The 22,451-nt window shown below is 48.5% G+C and overlaps 2 protein-coding genes across 4 annotated transcripts in view; one reads left to right on the top strand and one right to left on the bottom strand.

Annotated features, from left to right (window-relative positions):
* The window catches only part of HEMK1 (HemK methyltransferase family member 1), a 30,936-nt gene extending 21,070 nt beyond the window's left edge, over positions 1–9,866 (bottom strand). The window contains exons 1-4 of one of the 2 annotated variants that reach the window (XM_033071441.1): positions 9,737–9,866; positions 6,939–7,354; positions 6,378–6,469; positions 5,334–5,427 (exon numbers count right to left, since the gene is read on the bottom strand). In XM_033071441.1, coding sequence (XP_032927332.1) covers positions 5,334–5,427; positions 6,378–6,469; positions 6,939–7,199 — 447 coding nt within the window. In that variant the 5' untranslated portion in view covers positions 7,200–7,354; positions 9,737–9,866. Of the gene's footprint in view, positions 1–5,333; positions 5,428–6,377; positions 6,470–6,938; positions 7,355–9,449; positions 9,693–9,736 lie in introns of those variants that run through there. The other variant, XM_033071442.2, reaches the window with a different exon arrangement.
* Positions 9,867–10,085: 219 nt separating this feature from the next.
* On the top strand, positions 10,086–20,478 carry C13H3orf18 (chromosome 13 C3orf18 homolog). 2 transcript variants are annotated; one of them, XM_033071444.1, is made up of 5 exons: positions 10,086–10,148; positions 13,391–13,786; positions 15,134–15,159; positions 16,649–16,778; positions 17,973–20,478. In XM_033071444.1, the coding sequence occupies exons 2-5, from the start codon at positions 13,553–13,555 to the stop codon at positions 18,051–18,053; spliced, it is 471 nt and encodes a 156-aa protein (XP_032927335.1). In that variant the 5' UTR covers positions 10,086–10,148; positions 13,391–13,552; the 3' UTR covers positions 18,054–20,478. The 2 variants fall into 2 exon arrangements, with proteins under 2 accessions (XP_032927335.1, XP_032927336.1); XM_033071445.1 differs by lacking the exon at positions 10,086–10,148 and adding an exon at positions 10,798–10,905.
* The last annotated feature ends 1,973 nt before the right edge of the window (positions 20,479–22,451 follow it).

The raw sequence follows: 22,451 nt of genomic DNA, 5'->3' as shown, positions 1-22,451 counted from the left end.
AATTACAATAGTGAGATTAAAACCCCCCCAAAATACAGGCATTAACAACAGAGAAATCTGTGAGATTATATTAGAAAAGTCAATATAAATTAACCTGGGGGACAGGTTTGTGCATGACTTTAAAGAACAGCCGCTGCTTTCCCTGCCTTCAGCACAAATTTTAGCTTTAAATTTCCATTTTTCAGTCTGTCCTGAAAAACCAACTTGGAAGTAATTCTCTGCACTAGCAGAGTCTTGTTTTCTTGCATAGGAAGCCAGCAGAAACTAGCACCACAGTCCATCTTGGCCAGTCAGCCAGGAACAACCCTGTTTCTTCCATCATCTCCTTTTGAACAAGAATAAATCTGTCCGGGGAAAACATTCTGTCCTGATTTTCAAGTGGCCAGCAATAGACTCTTGCTACACTGTTTCAGAATTTAATTACACTCTCTACTGAGATCTGCATGTTTTCTTCTGCATTTATCGTGCTTATTATACACTTGTCTGTGAAACCAGAGAGACTTCAGTTTTCAAATTTCTGCTGTTCTATGCCAGATAATTTACCCCTAAGCTTGTCTTTGATGAGCTAGTCTTCAACAAGGTAGACTTTTTCAACCTATTAATCCACATACTGTTTTTTCTCCAAATCTAATTTTCCACTTCTTCCTCAAGTAGTCAGTACCATAACTGGACATAATAGTTCTGCAGTTATTCTACTGCTGCAATGCTCATTATTTAATGGTGCTACATGCACATGACACACCCCTGTCCCACATGGAAGGATCCTCCTGGTCAGCCAATATCCCTAAGGTACTGGAGATCCCAAATATTTCTCAAAGACCCTCTGGCAGCACAAGTGCCTCAGCCACAAGGCACAGGCCGCTCTATTTGTCTCTATATGATCCCATTAAACACTTGTGCCTAGCTCAAAGGGCAATTCCAATTGCTCTGCAGCAACAAAAGGCTCCCCTTATGATTTCCATTCCCCAGCCTCTGTGCCACAGCCCACCTGCAGAAAACATTGTTCTCCAACACACTGATGAAGTATTGCCTGTCATATGGGCAAAATCTGATCTGTGAGGCACAACAACAATGCTCCATCTTTAGCACATTTGCTTACAGCTCTGTTTTGACAGATAGCAGATAATTTTTGATTTATTAAATAATGCTCTACTGCATTTATTTACTGCATTTATGTTTAACATGCCTTCTACAAGTCTACACATATTTCAAGAAAGGACCTTAGGCCACGTCAAGACAGGGCACTGCTACCCTTCTCACTTCCCAAACTGGGAAGCCCTTTACACAGAAAGGGGAAGTAGCCTTCCCTTGAAGAGACAACTGCTCAGAGGCAAAACTATGACAAAAAGCCAATCTCCTGATTCTTTATTAATGGCTGTATTCACTGGACATTGTGACCTTTAGACATTTCCAAGAAGTATCCATCTGTGGTGAAGAAATTAGAGAAATGGAAGGGCACTTCTGCATCAAAGGATTCCTTTCAGCATTGTTTGGAAACAGAAGAGGTCACTGCTTTGACATAAAACACTGGAGAGAGAAAGGGCCCACCCTGCAATCTGTTTATTTGCATGCACAGATCAGAAAGGGAAAATTCTCCCTTCTCTGTGTGCTGGACCTTCTTGAAAGGTTAATGATTATGTTTATCTAGAAATTAAATGAAATTAAACTTTATGAAGTGTTTCTCTGAGCCAATATTTGACTCAAGTGCTTTCACAGAACACCCCACACAATGAATGCCATTCCACAGGCAGGTGCAAGTAAACAGCACTGACTTCACGTTTCAAGCATGTTATCAGGAAAGAAACAATCTATTTTGGGAAACAAGCAAAAGAGCTTAAAAGTCACAGATGGAAAAAGAATAGACAGAGACAGAACTAAAAATTACAAATGCTGCAGTGAATGATTTAAGTGCTACACAGTAAAAACTAAAGGTTTTCCTTTATGCTTAAATGAGCAGGCAGCACCGGAAGCAAAGAATACACTTTTCCCACCTACAAGATTTGCTGTCACATGATGCCAGGGAGGTTAGACACAGACAGACTCCAAAGAGGATTAAACAAATCAGTGGGGGTCAGATCCATTTGCTGTTATGAAGCAGGATGGCCCCAAATCCAGCTTTGGCTAAGAACAGCTCTTAACTGCTGACTGTCAAGAGAAGAAGGGACCCTTCCACACCCATCTTTTCTCTTGTCATTTTGCTCCCATCATCTGCTATAGGAGCCCGGATCAATATCTGTGAGGCACAAAGATGGCCATTTTTGTTTCACTGAACAATTAAGCCTTCCGAGAAGCACCAGAAATCCTGGGATACGGGATGGGAAATCGAAGCAGCAGGAACTTGGCGAGCCTGGAGCGCCCTCTGCGGGGACCAGGCGGGTGTGCCAAGGCAAAACTGACCCCAAGGAACCCATGGGGAGGATCAGAGAGCCTGCAGTCACCCGGACAAAATGGAATGACATATCCATGGCTGGCTCAATTCTCCTCCTCTTCGTCCTGTTTCTCCCAAAGCAAGGCCTTCTAAAATTTTATAAGTTCAACAAAATATTTGCTTTGGGAAAAGATCTTTCTTCTCCATTAATAGTGAGGGAGTACTGTTGAGACAGGAACGCCTTGACATCACAATAATCACCTAACAAAGATAATTCACTGTGCACACCCCAAACTTTGGTCCAGACACTCCTCACTGCAGAAGCCTGGCTCTGGTGCCCCAGGAGGGAAGCTGGGAGGATGCTGAGTTCCAAAGGCCCTCACAAACCCACTCAGTACTCACAGCAGCCATTCCAAAGCTTTCCTCCCAGCAGGCCAGAGCTTGAACAGGAGCTGCTCTTTGCCTACTTCTGGCTGCCTGTCCCCTCCCCAGCTGGATTCCCATGGAACAGAAGAACAAATCCACATGTGCTGCAAAAATATTCCCAGAGGGAGAGAACAGGAGAGGGCTCAGTTACCAGAGAGAACTAAATAGATGACATGGGGCAAATTTCACACAGGAAGAAGCAGACAAGGAAGCTTCTCTCTCTGCATGTGTCTCTGTCCCCAGGCCTGAAACAATAATCATGGTTTGGTTCATGCTGTGTTTAATTTCATGCCATTACCCAAAGCGCTGAGAGCAAGAGTTGTAACCTTTCTGTTGCAACCAGAAAACAACATATGTGTCATAAACATGGCTCCCCTTCTTCTCAGACTCCAGTCAACATATAGGAGCACCTGCAGAAGCTACTTACAGAAAATTAGGAAGAACATTTTGAAGCTGCCTGTGTATTTGCACTAATGAGTCAGTTTAGGGAGTCACATTTTCTCAGTCAAAAACAAGACATGTGGCTTGTGTGTGCAGTCACAGATAAACTTGAACCTGGGATAACAATTAACTGCTTCCTAATGAACAATGATTATTTACAGAAATTATCTGGTGAAAAGTTTCAGCACCACTGGTTTTAAGAACACTGCATACAAATTCTAAACAAAAAGAAAGCAAAAGGTGCAATGAACTTTAACATCTCTGAAAGTAGGTATTTCCATGGTAGTTTTCAAGTCCAGTGAAAGCTGCAAAAAATTACTCTGATGAAACAAAACAAAGCCCAACCTAAACACATCACACAAAGTCAGAGATGACCAATCTTTCCTTCCAGCAGAAGGAAATGATCTGGACACCACTCTGTGCACAGGTTACACACAGGACACAGCTCCTGGAAGCAGCACCACTCTACAGCCATGTCCTGCCACATGCTGCTGAGTAGCTGGATTTTGTCCCCATGGCTCTCCTGTCACAGGAATCTCCCCAGCATATCACAAGCAAACTCTCCACTGCCCACAGAGCTCCACTCCTGAATCATTATCATAAACTTCTGGTCTTCTGTAATAAATATGCTTGTACCTTCATAGGAAGTTAAGTAACACAACAAATAAAGTTTTGCCAGAGATAAGGTTTGGGTTAAGCTGTTTACACTCCATTTTTGCACAGGGTATGTTAAGTGGTCTCAAACAGCAGGGCACTCCAGTTTGGGCCAGCAGAGATGCTTTTACCAAAATCAGGCATGTGGGCTCAATTAACAACATTCTCAAATACTGGCTAGCCCAGCTTCCACTCCACACAATAGGTTTTTGTTTTGAGTCTGGCACTGCATGGGGACAACCAGAGCACAGCTCCAGAGGAAGCCTCACCAGCAGATATTTTGACTTGCAGAACATTCAAGTTCTCCCTGATTCCAATGCTCCCACTACATCCATGAACTAATTGGGATTTGAAGGTTGGAAATACTCTCTTGAATCACCCAGAGCAGAAGTACTGTTGACAATAACAAAGCCAACCATTGCTGGCTCCAACTGGCAAAATTATTCTTTGGAGTTCCATTGCCAAATTCAACCACCATGGAATGATCAAACCCAGACCAGGCAGAGAGCTCTCAACCTCTCTGGGCACAAGTGTCAGCACTATGATTTAGGGCTCAGCAGATTCTCCATGACGTGCTGCTGATGCCCCACACCAAACCAAGACTCTGGTTCTAAATATTCCTCCTCTCTCTGACTTGAGAAGACGTGTATGTTGTAGCTGTGCTGATTCCCACTAAATGCTCTGGAACCCCCACATGGATTTCAGTAGCACCCTTTTCCTCAAAGGGCACAATAGAAACATAGGTTGTCTTCGTCCTTACATTTTTGTTTAACTTTGGCACATTATAACAGGCAAACAACTGAAGAAATTACTACTAGACTAAACAGGTTTCAGCTTCTGGGACTCATAAATGGACAAAGTAAGAAGACTTCATTTCCCAAAGTTAACACAGGATCCAAAAGAAAACAAATACTCAGAAGGTAAAAAACCCCAAACTGATCCAAAACAAAAAACAAAAAACTCACCTCACAAATCCTAAGCCCTCCTGAGGACGAGTAAACAAAGCTTCCTTGCTAGGATGGCCCATGTGCTGAAAGTGAAAGCTAGGCTACCTCTGCTGGCAACCTCTGGACAATGTTTAGATTCCTGTATGCACTAAGCCACTGGGATATAGCAGCAGATATTTTGAACTTCTCAGGAGTCCTTACTATAGCAGAACTAAGGAAAGCAAAGCCACATCCTTCCACCAATGGCAATTGATTTCCGTGTAATTAAGGGATACATCAGCTTGCAACATCCCTTCTTCTGGTGCAGGAGGCAAAGGTTACCAACATCAGTTCCACATCACAAGCTTTGAATCACCCCTGTTCTAAAAGAAGTGATCTGATCTCCTCATCCCTGCAGCCTCACAACATTCAGGACGCCATCCCAACAATACCCTGATTGTATTGTGTCACGTAACACACATCCAAGCCCGCCCCCAGCACATTCCCCACATTCATACCTCTGTTTCAGGCCGTGGAATAAATACTGGGGGTCTCATCTTCAGGGTCAGGTCCTGGAAGTCCCACTCTCCAAGCACGTACTGCACTGGCATCCTGCAGCAGGCAAAAGGAGAGTGAACACTTTGGGACTGCTCTGGGTGACCAGAGGCGCTCTCGTGCCACGCTTAGCTCATTGCTAACCACAACCCCTGCCCAGGGCCAGCAACTGCATGAGCTGTGTGCGTGTGGGAGCAGGGGCAGCTCCCTTCCCACAGCCCAGCTTGTTATCAAGCACTGGAATTGGGAGCTACAGGTCAGTCAGCCTCACCTTGACACCAGGGAAAGTGATGGAACAGACTCCTTGAGGCCAAGCGCAGGAAGGTGATTGGGACTGGTCAGCATGGATTTACAATGGGGAAATCATTCCTGAGTGAGCTGATAGCGACCCATGACACAATGACCAGCTCATGCATCAGAAACACCTCTTGACTTTGCCTAGGGCTCTGACACTGTCTCCCAGGACATCCTCACATACAAGCTGATGCAGTACAGACTGGATAAATGAGGTGGGCTCAAAACTGACTGAACTGTCAGGCTTGGAAGGCTTATTTCAGTAGCACAAGGCTCAGCTGAAGGCTGATTCCCAGTGAAGTACCCCAGGATCAATATCCTGTAACACCTTAATGGTCTGGGTGAAGGGACAGAGCACCCTTGGCATGCCTGCAGTGACAGAGAATTAATTGGGAAGATGGGTTTTCAGAGAGACCTCTGGAGAAATGGGCTGGCAGGAATCTCATAAAATTCAGCAAAGAATAATATGAAATCATATAAACTGGGGAGGAATGACCTCATGCACCAGGACAGATTGGTGCCTGACCAACTGGACAGTGGCCTTGCAGGTGGACAAGTTGTGCCTCTTCATGTGAATCACCATGAGAGATGAGAGACCACCACAGCACAGTTACTTGACATCTGAGCTGCCTTCCCCCTGCTGCCATTCTCCTGGTTGCTTCTAGGCTGAAGGAAAGCCCTCCAAAGGAACAGGTACAGGAGGATGCTCCTACCTTTGTAGCCGCTTGTGGCTCAGCTGCTGGATTTGCTCCTGCTGCAGCACTGTAAGTGGAGTGTGGAGGCTTTTGGAATCCAGGCTCTGAAACTGAAGACAAAGTCATTTTAAGACCTGCCCACCTGTGCCACTGGAGGGTCCTCTGCCACCCTGCCAAGGGCACTCTCCAGGGTGACACAGGATGCTGACAAACACAATTGCCTGTGACTGCTGGAAACCAGCTGGAGAACAATCAGAAGAACCTATCTGCATGTTTAGAAACAAACCTTTACAACTGTTCTTCTCTACTTTTTGAGGTTCATAATAACAATTAAAATTAAGAATCACTTCATCAGGCAAGTCAGGGTGGATGTTTATATTACACTTCAGTGTCTGCTAAAGAGAGCTTCTAAGAGACCCCTGAGTGTTCTACTGGCAATAATAAATTACGCCTCACCCACAATGCCATCTAAGGGAGGATAAGTCTACTACCTCTAAATGAGATAAAAAGGTAAGAGATGCAATCAAAATGAAAAAGTGAGAAGCACACATAGACCTTGTTCTTTTCCTATTACTTAACTGTTTTTGCTCCCAGGACAAATGACACAATGTATTGACTGGATTCTTGTGCTTCAGGAATCCCATTTGTCTCAAACACCTTCTGCCAATAGTTGACCATATCAGTGGCAGTCACGAGCCCAGGTCCTGCACTGCAACTCTGCCTCAGAAACAAATGCTTTGGACTGAGGACAGCACCTTTACTCAGAGTCCCTCGCTCTGGCACACACTGAGGAGGGAGGCTCAACAACCTCCTGAGCAGTGGATGGGTGAGGCATCTCATTGTGGCGAAGTTTCTGGCTTCCACATGCGTTCCTTGTTGCCACCTACTGATCTGTCAGCGCTGAGATTCACCTGGTGCTACCACAAGTCCCTGGCTAAGCACCAGCTGAGCAGTCAGTGAGTTCTCCACAGGACAGTACTTGCAGCTCTTCTAGGCTAGAAAACAAGGCAAGAGAAGAGTGTGAATTCCTCAGGCTACTAAATAACAGGTTCCCCTGTGACAGAAAGCAGACTGTTTGCCCTAATCCAAGCCCACAAGTACAAAACCAATTACTCACACTGTACCATAACAAAGGACTACCCCAAAAGAGACTCATGTGACAGCTAAGCAACCAGAACCCACTTCTTTCCAGAGCAGCCAATCTGCAGAGGCCAGTCCATACCCATGGCAGGGCAGAAGTGAGCTGCTTATACACAGGCACAGCTCTCCTTGGGCCCAGAAAGCCACTGACACACCAACCTTCAGCTCCAGCCCCTGGCTCTCATCTCCACCCCACAGGTGGCTCACCCTGGTGTCCCTGCAGGAAGGCCATCAGTCTCTACGAGGTTATTTCTTTTATTCCTCTCTCTGTTCATAAACCACACGTTAGAGGTTGGCAGGGATGCTCACAGAAGACCTGGACTTCATGGATCAAGGGTCTTTCACACTGTCACCATGCCCAGAGGGCAAACAAGAGGCCACAGAGCCAGAGCTGAACTGCTAAGAGCAGGGGAAGGAGAAAACCTCACAACGTACTAGAGGGAAGACAAACACTCGAAAGATGGAAAGGGCAGAAAGAGCAAAGCATGCTAAAGGGAAGTCGGTCTCTTAAAGGAGAGAAGAGGCAGAGCCAGACAGAGAGGGAATGAAAACAAACAAGATGACTGCAGGAGACAAAGGAAATGAAACCTTACAAAACAGCTGCTGCGTATCACACTTGGAACTGTGCGAGACAAACAGAACAACAACATCTTCCTGCTGTGATCCATGAGAAATGAAGGCCCCTCTCCTTTCTGACTCACAGTCCCTGGAGCAGCTCTGGGTTTTCCCTGAGCACTCATTGCCATTCCTCTATTGATGGCTGCTTTTCAACACTGTCTCAGAGAGGCCACAACCTCCTCTACTCAAATTTCTCAAAAAAAAAAAAAAAAAAAATCACCAAACAAACAATTAAATACCTCCCCTGAGCAACCGGCAGCTGCCCCCTAGGAATGCTGCTGCAGGGAGAGATGGGGAGACCAACTCAGCCCCAGACTGGCAGACACTGGCATCACAGCCCTGCTCCTGCTGCACAGGAAAACCCTGCAACAGTCAGGCCTCCACTGCCCTCCTTTGTAAAATCAAACACAGCCCAGGGAAGCAGCAGAAGGAATACCCTGCAGCAAAGATCTCCAGATTGTCTTACCAGCTACCTCCTGGCAAAGGGAGGGATGCTCTATGAGCCCAAGAATCCCCTTTTTACCATCTGCATTACTCTCAGCAGACAAACAGCCCCCATGAAAATTTGCCTTTATGTAAAATCTATCAGCTACAGTACTTAATTGGGAAGCTTCCTACTCCAAGTCCCTGTTTACTGCTACAAGAGAAACACTAAAAGAATAAAACATTAATGACCATTAGCATTCTAAGGGAAGCAGAGAAGACTTTAATTGGCCCATGGTTGAAATAATTTGCACAGTCACAGAATTAGGGGTTAGAAGGGACCTTTGGAGATCATCCAGCCCAACTTCCCAACCAAGGTGACACAGGAACATGGCCAGGTGGGTATAGCATCCCTCCAGAGAGGGAGACTCCATGAGACCCCTGAGCAGCCTATTCCAGTGCCCTGCCACTGTCAGTGTAAAGTTCACCTCTTCCTAATGTTGAGGTGAAACTTCATGTGTTTTATTTACGGTCATTATTCCTCATCCTGTTGCTGAGCATCACCCTCTTGACAACCTCTATTGAGATATTTATACGCACTAATGAAATCCTCTCTCAGTTCTCTGCACTAAACAGGCCCAAGTCCTGCAGTCTCTCCTCATAAGACACACACTCCAGATCCTTCTTCATCTTTGTTGCCCTCTGCTGGACCGTCTCCAGTGGCTCCTTGTCTCTCTTAATAAAGAGTCCAGCTACTGATGTGATATCCCTGCATGCTACGTCTCGGTACAAATACCTGTCTGCACACAGGTAGGAAGCAGATTTCCTTTCCCCTCTGCAGTCTCGCGGTTTGGTCCCTGCAGCCTCACACGTGCACAGGTGGCTGTGGAAAGGCCCTGCCACACTCACAGGCCTGATCGGGGCTGGAGCTCGCACTGTCCCAGTCCCGTCCCAGCTGCTGTCAGTGTCCGGCTGAGCCAGGGCCGCACAGCCCCGGCCGCACCGGGGAGGGCAGCCAGGAGCTGCCGACCCGTGAACGAGCCGTACGAGCAGCGCCGGGACCGGAGACGGCTCCTCTCGCAGCCTCAGCTTTCCCATGCACCACCATGAGCACGGCCGGGGGCTCCCTTCTCCTGAGGGGGCGAGAACGGGCCCGGGGCTGCTCTGAGGCGAGCGCGCGCACAGCGACGCCTCACCTCATGGCTCCCGGCGCGGCCGGGGCACAGGCACCTCCCTCGGGGGCCGGGAGCCCAGCCGGCTCCCAGTGGGGCTGGGGGCACTGCCGGCCGCCTCGGCGACCAGGGCCGTGGGCAGCCGCCTCCCGTCCCGCGGCAGGGCCGCGAAGGAGCAGCCGCGCACGCAGCCCCTCCTGAGCGCATCCCCGGCCCGCCGCAGCCGCGCGCATGAGTGACAGCCGAGCCGACCAATCGCGAAGGGAGCCCCGCGAGCGCTGGCCAATGGCCTGGGGCGGCGTGCGGGGGGGCGGGGCCAGCGGCGGTGCGCGCGGAGCCGAGCGGCCCGGCCCGGCCCCCGCGGCCCCGGGCGCGGCCCCCGGCGGCCGCTGCGCCCGCGCCCCGGGGGGACCGCACGCCTCGGCGGGAGCGCGCAGTAAGTGCGGCCTGGCCGCCCCGGCGCGGGGGGCGCTTCTGGGGAGGGGTGGGCCGGGCCGGGCCGCGGGGGTGTCCGGCTGCGCCGTCCCGTCCCTCCCGCGGGTGCTGCGGGGCTCCGCGGCCTCTCGGCCGTGTCCCGGGTGGGCCCGGCGGCAGCGCCGAGCGGGGAGCCGGCTGTGAGCCAGCGGTGCCGCCTGGGCAGCAGGAAGGGCCCCGAACCCCGTTATTCGCCTGGAAACTTCTCCTCGGGATGGGGAAGGAGGCCCGCAGGGATGGAGCCCGGGCAGGGTGGGTGGCACGGCCCGCAGGGCATCGGGCGGGCACTGTTACTGCAGTGTGTGTCCGAGCGGGGTCCGAGGGCGGTGACATTGCCGGGGGGGTCGCTGTGCCTGGGATGGCACCGTGCCCCTCTCGGACAGCGGACGGTGACAGCCGGGGAGCTCCGGGGCAGCGGCCACACGCTCGGGGCTTCCCCGGAGCCTGGGCAGCGCTGGAGAAGAGTGGGGGGAAGCCAAAAGTTCACCCACCGGGAAACCACATCCCGTTGCCAGCAGCAACACAGTGCCGCTTGCAGTGCTGAGTTACTAGAGATACTTCATCTTGAACTAATGCAGAAACTGTACTTGTTATTATTCTTCACCCAGAGACCCTCTGACCCATCTTCATCCCTGTGACACAAATCTCTGTTCCTGTCACACCCAAAATGAAACAGCAGCACAGAGAGATTAAAACCAAGACTTCAGAAAAGGCTCAACGTGGGGCCCAAAACAATTTTCTGCATCTCAGAAATGAGCAGCACCTATCAGAGATCAGTTTGGAAATGCTGGCTTGGGAGAGAAACAAACGTGTTCTCCTTATTGGCAGAGCCCAGCACAGAGCAGCCCTGGCTGTGTGAGGAGCTCTCATGGTGCAGGCAGTGGAACAATGCCAGCTGGCAGCAGCTGAGGATCTGGTTCCTCTTCTGTTCTATTTGTGCATGGACTATGCTGGAACCTGCAGCTGTCCCCGGCCTTACAGCTGCCATCAGAGGCTTGGAGTGTGCCCAGCTCAAACTTCCAGCACCAGGGTGACAACTGGGAAAGGAAGGTGGTGGGGAAAGATGATCTACCCCAGCTCTGCCCTGTAAGTGTGAGCCCTGGGCCACCCTTGCACTCAGCATCCCTATCTGACTGCAGTCTGGACCTGGGAGAGCTGGGGAGCAGAAACAGCCCTAAGTGAACTTGGAAGTGGTTGTCTAAGCCAGGTCAGGAACCTTTCACACAGGACTGCTTTTGGAGCTAGGTCTGTGGGCCTGGAAATCCTTCAGCATGAAAGGACAACAAGAGCAAGAAAAAGAGGTCCCATTCTCCCTCAACCAGATTTCCAGCTGGCTCATTTTAACTCAGCCTTTTTTGGTTTTTCAGAACTGACACCACATTCAGTTGAAGGCCTGACTCATTTTGTTTCCAAAATTTAGGAGCTGTTCAAGATCTAGAGCCATACTGTGCAAAGCCCTTGAGCCTGTTTCACTCCTTTCACTTAGGTTCTTTTTCCACTTTTTATTTCCTTGGTAGGGACTTTTTTAAAAATGGGTATTATCATTATGGAAAGTCTCCCTGAATAGCACAAATTGATGGATTATGCCTGAGCAGCTGCTCGATCTGCTCAATAATTCCTTCCCTTTCCCTGCTGGGCTGGTGCTGCTGCTGTTGTGACCCTGATTTCAAATTTCCCATCTTTGTGCCCAAGTGTCCACTACACCTGAGCTCTGCTGGGGTCAGTAATGGCTGGAGAAGTCCAGGTGCCCTGTGGTGTAAGCAGAGTGCAGGGCTTAATGGTCAGTGAAGGGCACAGTCCCCTTCAGCTAAAATGAACTTGTGATCCAGCACAATGTTAGGAGAGACCAGAGCAGAACTGTTATTATTCACATTTCTCTGGAAACTCCAGGGAGTTTGACAGCTCCCACAGTCTCCCAGGCACTTCAGAATTTCCCTTTGCTTCACAAAGTTGTTTCCAGGGGGCTGAGGCAGACCCTGCATATGTGGCAAGGCATTTACCTGCTCGGGGAGCTGCAGGACAGGTCGAGGTGACTGCTCCAGCTGCTGACTGACCACAGCAGAGCCTGCTGCTTCTTGGCTGGGGTGGTTTCTCTGTTCCAGCTGTTAGTGGCAGATGTTGATCATGCTGCTTCCTGCAGTTGTGGACAGCAGGAGGGCACCAAAGTTGTGGGAACTGCACAGTAACCCTGCCTGGAATGGAACAGAGTGGAGCAGAACAATGGCTCGTTCCTCTTTGCAGGCACATCTTTTTCTGTTCAGAGCTCACTAACCCCTCTGTCCCAGCTGCATTCCAGCCCAGAGATGTAATGTCTGCTAAACTTCAGTGAAGCTACCAGAGAACTGCCACAGAATTTCTCAGGTCAGCTCAGCTCCAGAGGTAGCTGCGTTTTCAGGGAAGCCTAAAGTTACATACAGTGCTTTTATAAACCAAGTGTGCAAATACTTCCCATGGGCTCATCCCATGGTGTTTTGCAACTCTTGATCATTTGCACAATAGAAATATGAACCAATTAAAGCCTTTCATGTTCTCAGCATGAACAGATCTATCAAATTTCACAACTAGAAACCAAAATCGGACTAATTTTAAAATTAATATTGATAATTGCCAGTGCGTGACTAAGCTTGAGTGGGTGGTTTCATGAGGGATTGAGAAATACTCTGTGTCTTCAGATTGAGCACTGATGAAACCCACCCTTTTCCAGAGCACATGGGATGAGCAGCAGTGGGCCAGTGGATAGTGCAGGGACTCAGCACAAGAGGGAACTCCTACTGTGGATGCAATAAAAAGCATCCTGAGATATGGATGCCTCACAGCTGAGTGTCATTTTATTGGGTATGTTCCCACTGATAAGGGGATCAATGCAACTTTCCAAAAATGGAGGAGACAGAAGCAGGAAAATGCTGTATGCTGGAGCAGATGGAGACCACCTGGTTCAGCCTGGGGCACACTGGAGACAGGGGTTCTGAGGTTGTCCCCACACAGATCTCCAAGTGACTGCAAGGAGGCAGAGCTGGAGTAGTGAGGGGAGAGTTATCCCTAACTCTGAATCAGGCATGACTGGGGGTGCTCTCAGTATGCTCAAAAAACGTTTTTCTTATTTTGAGCAGGCATTCAAGAACTGCTGGTGAATTGAGGAACTGTGGGGAAGGTTGTGCCTGTCTCCAAGAGCCTCACAGTTCATTTGTTCTCATTCTCTCCTAGGCTGAGTCCAGTGTGGTTTCTACCCCAAAGAAAACCCATCAGTGCTGATGCTGCAGGAGAGGTCTCTGGTGAAGGCCCTCGACTGGAAGGGCAGCTTTGCACTTCTGTAGCTGATGGGAGAGGACAACAGCTTGGTAACAGGACCTACCAAGAGCTGGCAGGATGAGCTCCAGCTCACCCCCTGTGCATGACTTGCATCACAGCACCCCCACTATGGCCAAGCCAGAGCCAGGGACAGCTCTGGATGTGACTGTACCACAAACACCCACCATAAGCCCTGAGACTACCAGTTTCAACAGCACCAAAATCCCAGATATGGCCAGCACTGGACCTGGCATGAGCACCATGCTGCTTTCCTTTGGGATCATTACTGTGATTGGGTTGGCTGTAGCAATGGTAAGAGAGCCCAGCTAAACATTCCTGTCTCTTGAGGGTGGAGGGTGGCTAGAAGTTCTAGGACTGATTTGCACTGAATAATTTATTTACATTCTATTAAAATCTTACCCAAAACTGCTGGGAACTGATAGTTCCTGAGGTTCCTTTCTTTTTAAGGCCTTTATCAAGTGCACCAGTATGTCTGCAGTCTCCCTGAGGTCTGGTCCAAATGGGATGCTCAGCAGGCCTAGGAGCAGCCATATGTGGTATCACTATTTGTTTTTAATAGCATTACAAAATTCAATTAAAAGGGAAAAAAAAGCAGATTCTGTTCTGACTTGTTACCTGGAACAGCTGCATTGATTTAAACCTTCTCTTGGGCCCCACAAGAATGTTTATCCATATTAACTTTTCAAGCAGACTGTTGAAACCATATTAGTCTCCCCTGTGGACATGGGGTAATTCTTTTTGAATTAAAGTGGCCTGAATCCATCTCAGCAAGACTCACCCTGGACTACATTTCCAAGGTTCTGCATGCTGGGTATCAGTCCTTGAGGGTTTGGTGTGTTTGGCACTAACCTTGCCATTAATGCTGTGGGCAGAAGCTTTCAGAAACCCTGGTTCTGGGCCCACCATGGGCAGTACGAGGGCTGCAGCTCTCCTTTCATGTAACCAGATCGTTTCCCTGCCAACAGACAACAGAAGGTAGCAGCAAGCTGCCATTCCTTGTATGAGGAAGGGCTTCAGTAATACAGCCATCAGAGGAGCCTACTGCAAAATTTCATTGCAGGCCCCAGGAGGAGTTTTACAAAAGCCCCTAAGAAAACCTGGAAACGGTCAAACGTTCCCAAGAGCAGCATCCAGCATCCGTAGTTCCCAGAACAAGGCTGAGGAGGCCCAGAGCCTCCCTTTCTTCCCAGCACAGGCTGACAGAGGCAAGTCCCTGAGCATGCCCTCCCTCTTTGCTTCTTCCCTTTGTTCTGGGGAGGGGGTAGCAGCACTTCTGCTCTGTAGGAAACCTACCCATGAAAACCACAAAGGGAAGCTTTTTCATCCACTCTTAAATTGCAACATATGTCCTGAAGCCACAGAAATGTGCTGAGCTACACCTGATAATACACCTAATACTCTTACTCCTACTAACACACCTAACAACAGGCCACTGAGCACTTAGTGTCAGACATGTGCTGCCAAGCTCACTGTGATGCATATGAAGTGTCATTTTTGTTGTCACTTCTCCCTTCCCTCACTTTGGTGCACAGGGACAACAACCTTCTCTACTTCTTTCCTGTGTGCCCAAAATTTCTCTTCTCAGCTATTCCCCATCCTACTGGGACTGCTGTAATGATGCTTCTTTTTCTCCTTCAGGTTCTGTATATCAGGAAGAGGAAGAGGTAAGATCTGTTACTGGCTGAAGGGAATTCAGTGCTTAAAAATGCAGAGTGAGCTCAAGAGACAGTGTAAGCAGTAGCTGTGTGAGAGCATAGTGTGACCCAGGCTGGGACACTGCCCTCCTGGGACTGGGCATCCCTCTGACACCACAGTGCAAAGCTCCACAGCTCTGGAAGGAGAATAAGACTGAGCAGAAGGAAGTCAGGGATCCTGCAAACTTATCACACTTCACCTATGAGATGCATCAAAACAGAGGAGAGGGTTATGGATATATAAAGAAGCTGGAAAGTCCATCATGAAAGGTGTGGATCTCAGGTTTCAGCCATTCCCAGATTCCTGTGTTTTCTGGCAGCCCAGGCAGTGACAGCAACTGGCAGCAGCACAGAGATGCTTCAGCCCAGGAGTTAATGTCTTAATTTTCTTGCTAAGCTCCTGGCTGAAAATAGAGATGAGAGGAGCACGGGAGGAGAATCATATATTGATTCTTCCATCTCACAGCAGGGACTTGGGTGAAGATCCATAACCTGTGGTACCTCCTCCCTCCCTGACTCCTTGGCACAGGCCTAGCCAGGCCCCAAACTTCCACAAAGTGCTGCTGCCCACTGTAAAATTTCTCAGCCCAGCCCCAAAGCCCAGGTCTGGGTGCTGCTGCAGGAGCAGCCAGTGCTTGGCCTGTGGAAGTAGCACTGCTGGAGGTAATGGTTGTGCTGGTAAGCCCATAAAGCAAGGGAATAATGTGTCATCCTAACACTTGCCAAAATAGATATTTGTGGTGACACTGCCAGTAACTGCATGTGTGTTTCCTTCTACTCCAAAACTCAGCTATAGCCAAAGGCAGGACTCAGTGTTTTCCCAGGAGCCACCCCATCCATTATCCATCTCTGAGGAGACCCTTTGAGTAATAATTCATAGCTCTGTCTCTTGGAGCAATGATACAAGAGTAGGAACAGTGTCCACAGGCATCAGCCCCCTGTGAGAATCTCTTTCCTATTTTCTATTTATTGTTTATTATTTTCTGTTTAATTTTCTGTACTTCAGCCCCAGAGTTAAAGTACTCTCAGGCCACTGGTGCTTGAAGTGAACTGCTGCTGGCAGACTGTGACATGGCAGGATGGGCTGGTGTGGGCAGAGGGACAGGGGGAAAAGTCACAAAATGCCAAGCCAGTATGCTCCACTGTTTCTTTTGTCCCTCCACATAAAGCCTAATCTTTTAAGGTCTGCAGAAACTTAAATCCTGATTCCTGTGTGTGTAAATGTCTGCCAACATAGATTAGTGATGGCAATTAATCTTTGTAAATGCACTCTGGGTGTTTTCCATGCCTGCCAGCTGTGTGTAGTAGGTTGTTGGCCTCATCCAGCAAGAGCCACAGGAGCAGAATCCTTGTTCAGCAGGAGAAGCAGCCTGCAGAAAGAAGCCTCAGCAGTGGGGTGGGGAAGCAGCCTAAGCCCTGTCCTTCTCAACCAAGCCTTTCCCTCCCCTCCCACGGGCAGGTTGGAGAAGCTACGGCACCAGCTCATGCCCATGTACAACTTCGATCCCACCGAGGAACAGGATGAGCTGGAGCAGGAGCTGCTGGAACATGGGCGAGATGCAGCATCTTCCCAGGCATCACAGAGCAAGGTAGGCACAACCCCATGAGTGTCACTGCAGCCACTGCTGCCTGCACTGCTTTCTTACAGGGCCAAGGGGATTCTGTAGGGCTGCTGGGTAGGAAGCCATGTAAGGCCTCAGGACTTCCCCATCTCTGCCAGCCCTGGAGACTTGAGCATTTTGGAGTGCTTAGGGTGGACTGAGGAGTCAGGCAGGTCTTTGACAGGAGGGTCTCTCCTGCCCAGTGTAACAAGAGGTAGAAGAAATTAAAGAAGGACTTCTCACCATTGTTTGGGTCCAGCTTCACAGGGTTGGTTGGAACAGGTGTCTCTTACCCAGTGACACAGCCTGTCCTTGGAGCAGACATACCTTTCCTTTTATGCATTCCTCTCCAGCTGCTCTGTGTTGTCTATGTCATCCCCTGCTTTTCCCATCCAGGAGCAGTTCTCCCAAATAGTTCTCAGTTTCCACACACTTTATACCTTCAGAAAATCTGTAGCAAGCTTGGTGTGGGCAGAAAAGACAAAAGGAAATAATAAATACAACTGTAATTATAAAATACTTACAGTGAGACATTCTCAACCTGCTAAAGAGCACAAAGGAGACATGTTGGAAAATGAAAGATAACCAACATATGGAATATACTGGTTTGGAAAAGCAGGAAATGTGGTGTATAAAAGCAAATGATCTTGTCCTCCAAGTAGCATATACTAGGACAACATCACATTGCTTTATTAATCCACATAGAGGGCTTACCTGGAGGTAGTAAAGAGGGGAAATTTTAATGCCAGAGTCAATCTCAGCACAGTAAAACCAGAATCATTCTCTCCAGGGACTGACCAGCAGGGTACCTCAGACCCCTCTTGCTTGGGTAGAATTGAAGAATTTGAAGATTCAGTGCAAAAAGAGTGTAAAACAACAGCTCAAGTTCTGGCAATGGCACATTTCCAGGCTGCCTTGATAGCTCAAGCCTTTTCATGCTGCCTTGTATATATAAATAGTGAGACCCAGTAATCCAATGATGTGGGGATTTTAAACTGGCGTGGATGTGCTGACTTATTCTCCAGCTTGTTGTATTTTCCTGTCACAGCCTTGTTAATGCCTTGTTAGCCAGGCAGCTCCCCTGGAAGGGGTGAATGCAGTTCCAAGTGTGCAGCCTGTGCCCAAGCAGAGCCCTGAGCCAAGGCAGCAGTGCTGGCTCTCAGCTGTGCTGCTCCCCTGCAGGTGCTGCTGCCGAGCCAGGGAGCCCTGCAGAGACCCAGCCGCCTCGTGTTCACCGACGTGGCCAACGCCATCAATGCATGACAGGACCTGCCCTGCTCCAGGATCCTGCTCAGAACAAGGATGAAGCCAACAAAGCAGTGACTTCCCTCAAGCATGGCTGATCCACTGAGCCCAGCTGGTCACCTGTTGGTTTGTGTTACAAACAGGCACGGGAAGTGCCAGCACTCTGGGAAGTAAACCCTTTGTAAGGGCAGTGGTGATTTTCTGGTGTCTGTGTTACCATTGTAAGGTCCTGAGCTCCAGTTTCTGGGCTGGCACTGCCTGACACCACCTACCATGCTTTGTGCTTAGGGACAGTTTTGTGTAGATTAACCTGTAAGGGCACAGAGCTGTCTCTCTGGGTGAGGGAAGGAGAGAGGTGCACATTTCAGAGACCTTCTCCACTGGGTTTCTGTGCCCAGGCCCCAAAGAAAGTGATGGAGTCTCTGTGCAGTGACCACAGCTCTGCCCAGGGACTGGTGGCAAAGCCTCTTTGAGCCAGGAGAGCTGCCTGCCCCAGCTGGGGGGTGACCTAGGGCACAGCAGGGAGAGCACAACCACAGGATTATCCCCTCCCAGGCCTGTGGCTGCTGATAAATGTGCACCAGGGTGATGTTAAAGCACAGGGAGTTCACTGGCTGTGAAACACTGACCATTTGTCCGATACCAAGTGAGGAAGTGGCTGAATATCCCAAATTAGAGCTGCTGTATAGACAGAGGGGATTTCACACCTGCTAGAGGCAGGGACTGTCACTGTCTAACTACATGAGCTCTGCTGCTGAGCTAGGAGTAACAGTGCTTGGGCCACAAAGAGGAGTTGAGCAGAACTAGGGTTCCAATACCATTTATTCCCTCCTGCTTTGGCTCAGGGAAGTTTTTACAGTACAGAGTGTTATCCAGGAAAAGATTAAGCTTAGAAATACTTCCTTTTAAAATAGGAAAAACATGTATTGGCTCAACAACAGCCCAGTGTCTGCCCCCAGAGATGACTAACAGCTCGTTTGTACTTCCTTACCTGCCAGGACCTGCAGTCAGAGCCTTCTCTTCCTCCTGCTGAAGGGAACACAGAGCTTTGCGTTAGCCTCTGCTCGAGTTACCTGCTAGGAACAGGTAGGTGGGACTAGACAGGTAAGCCAGGGGTTTCCCTGTAGCCCTAAAGCCTCTCTCTGCCTGTGCATCCTTCAGGGCTGCAGAAGGAAGAGTGTGCAAAGGGGTCTCTGGCCACCTTGGCATGGGGCAGTGCAATGGGGGCCTGTTGGCTGCAAGCTTTTTGGTGGGCACTGGCCTGGAGTGCTGCAGTGCCCAGCCATGCCCTGATCACCTCCTGATCTTTGTGTGGCTACAGGCATTTGTCAATCAGATTTTATTCCATACACAGCACCAGTTAAAAGGGAATCAGGGCAAGGCAAAATTTGAATGCAGAGCTAAAGCTTTATATAAGGAGTTGTTTCAGAGTGGCAATGGAGGTAGCACATACTTTGTTGCAAGTTTGGACCTGCCAGTTAGTTTTTGTTCTCCCAAATTTTTTTTTCCTTCTTCTGTGTGATTGTTTTCCCCATACTCATTAAATGCACATTCTTTCCTGGGCCCGTGCCCCCGCAGGGCACAGCTCCTTCCCACCCTTCCCTTTTCCACTGACAGAGCTTCCCTCAGGGCAGCTTTGCAGAGCTAAATTATTTTCATTTTTCAGTATCCAGCTGATTCCTGGGAGTATTAGGGATTGGAGTGTGGAAAACAGCCCAGTCTCATAGGCAGGAGATCTGGCAGGAGGCACTCCCAGGCAGCTGCTGTGTGACCCTAGGGATGCTGCTGGAAGGAAGGTGCATAGGTACAAATACTCAGTGCAATGCAGATTAGAGCCTTAGATTTTGGAGTCTGTCTGTGGGTATTTCCCAGCAATCAGCTGAGAGACAAACACCTCCCAACACAAACACACACACACTTCTGCAAGTGCTCACTGAGAACAGCCACACATCTGATTTCTCCCTTCACTGCCTGTCCCCTGTCCCTGCACTGCAGCAGCACAGGGATGCACAGGGCAGTAGGGGTGTCCAGCTGTCTTACATTACTGGATTTTCCCCAGAACTCTTAGGAGGTGTTGTTTTAAACTCCACAAAAGCAAGTGTGAGCTGAGCTGGTCCTTCAATGTGTGAGGCCAGTGTGTGCCCTTCTCCCAGCTCCATGTGCTGCAGCACAACAAACACAGCTACAGAGGAATTCTCCTGAGACATTGTCCCTGTGGTGGTAGGCTTTGTCCTGTGATGACTGCCCTTAGAGTAAAGAAGACTGTAAGACTAAAAGAATATTATGGGTAATTGCTGGGCTCAGACTGGAGTATTCTTTTAGTTCCCTAGCACCTCCTCTAAGTTCTTGGATGTATAATTTAGCAGAAGCATTATGATGTAATTTAATTCAAGTGTTTCTGTGTTTTAAAGCATTGAAATATAATTAAACTATTTACATGAAAGTCTAGTGTGATTGTCTTTTTCTCCTGTCATTTGCATTTTCCCACAGAAACTGCTGAAGTGTATCCCCAGTATCTGCTGGTAATGTGTGCAGTGAATTACTCTGCTCTTTCAAAAACTGGATTAAATATGAAAAACTTGCACAGGGGCTCTGTGGTGGTCAAAGTTTAACATTCTACAGCAGAGAAACTCAGATCTCCTCAGAAAGGCCATCTGGAGAAGTCAGGAGGACAGGAACTTCCAGCTCCCAGTCCTGGGCATACAGAGTACAAAAAGAAATCCCAATTTATTCTTAAACTGAATTCCTGCACAAACCAGGGGTTCATCAGCTCACCTGCAACTCTGCCCACACCAAGGGGAACAGAACATGATGACATTGATGATGTATTTCAGATTTGCTGCTGTCTCCTCTGGCCCACAGCCCCAAAATTTGGGACTAGTTAGGAAAGCTGTCAGATGAACTGAAGAGGCAATGCACAGATAATTAATTGTATGAAAAGCTAAGTAGCTGTATAGCCCAGAGAACAATGTGGGGGAGAACCAGACTCGACTGTGGAGACTTCTGAGTGTACATGTGAAACAGAACTGGCCTGTGTTCCAATCCAGCCTCCAAGACACACAAATGGATGGAATTAGGAACCCACATTTGGGTTAAGAAGCCTGTCTGGTTTTCTCCATGTGCGAGTCCTCATGCTCATTTCTTGTTTTCATATCAATCTGGGGCTGCTCCTGAATGACCAAATTTCTGTTTATAATCCCCAGAACTCTAGGTCAAGACAAACTCACCTTGTCCAGCAATGTGTATATGTGTGCTGAGGGTGTTGCACAAGGAGGAGGCAAAGCAGGAGCCTGAGGGGCTTTTGTTTAACACCTTTATTTAAAACAAACTTCAAGGCTAATTTGAAAGTTGCCAACACTCTCTATGCCTTCATCAAAACCATTTATGGGGAAACTTCCAAACTTTGCTGAACAACAAACCTCGCTCACCTCCTGTGGTTTAACCAACTGTAATGACCTCTTATTTTTGGCCAAGTCAGACCAAAACTGCCTGAGATTAAAAACTTTGACATGCACTTGCTTAGAGGTAGCTTTGTCTACACAGAAAACAAAATTAATCATGGGAAATAACAAAAATGTTTACAATTTCAAAAAAGACAATCCCAGTGATCCAGTGTGAGATCCTAGCTCCCTGAAGATGTCTGGAATTCTGCCCACCTTTCACAGGCATTGACTTCCATTCTAATTCCCTGCTAATAAACATGGAAGCTGAAGTTAGGGATTGGGGTTTCAACTACACACAGAAGAGCTCCTAAGAGTGGAATTCTGTTTGTTCTCCTGTGCACTTGCATTTTTTATGGAAACAAGTCCTTTACTGTGGTTTTTCAGCAGAATGTTAAGAGGTAACAAAGACTAAATTTTTTCATTTTTTAAGAGCAGTACTTGCATGCACTTCCCAGAGGAATACTGCTGACCTAAAGCAGATGGATTTACTATCTAGCCAAGGCAGTTTGCACCCCAATTCCATGCCACCAGCTGAGAAAGGACTAACTGATGTCACAGGAAAAGCCTGAGTCTCTTACAGATGTAATCCTTAATCCATTTAGAAGCTGAAGTTCCAGTCTTACCCTGCAATAGCTCTTGCTCTCAGGTAGCAGGGGTTAATTAAACAGGCAGTAGAGCCTTGAACACAGAGTACTGAACCTGCCAATTCAACTGAAAATCAGGCCCAGAAGCTGGTAAAATATTTTGGTCTGCTACTGGAGTGGTCTTTGAAAGCAGATATAAACTGCAGCTGAACTTGTGTATGCACTGGAGAGCAGCAGAACTCAGGGGAGCACCATCTGCACCTTCTCATGTAACCATCAACAGTAAAGATTCACTTGTGTCATGTCCCATCTGCAGTTATCCCCACAGCAGGAGCTGGGGGTCAAACTCCTTGTATCTGGCAGCACAGCTCACCCTATAGCACAGGATT

Source organism: Catharus ustulatus, chromosome 13 (assembly GCF_009819885.2).
Source record: "Catharus ustulatus isolate bCatUst1 chromosome 13, bCatUst1.pri.v2, whole genome shotgun sequence".
Classification (NCBI taxonomy): domain Eukaryota; kingdom Metazoa; phylum Chordata; class Aves; order Passeriformes; family Turdidae; genus Catharus; species Catharus ustulatus.
The sequence above is the reverse complement of the archived record's forward strand: the minus strand, read 5'-3'. Positions and strand labels throughout refer to the sequence as shown.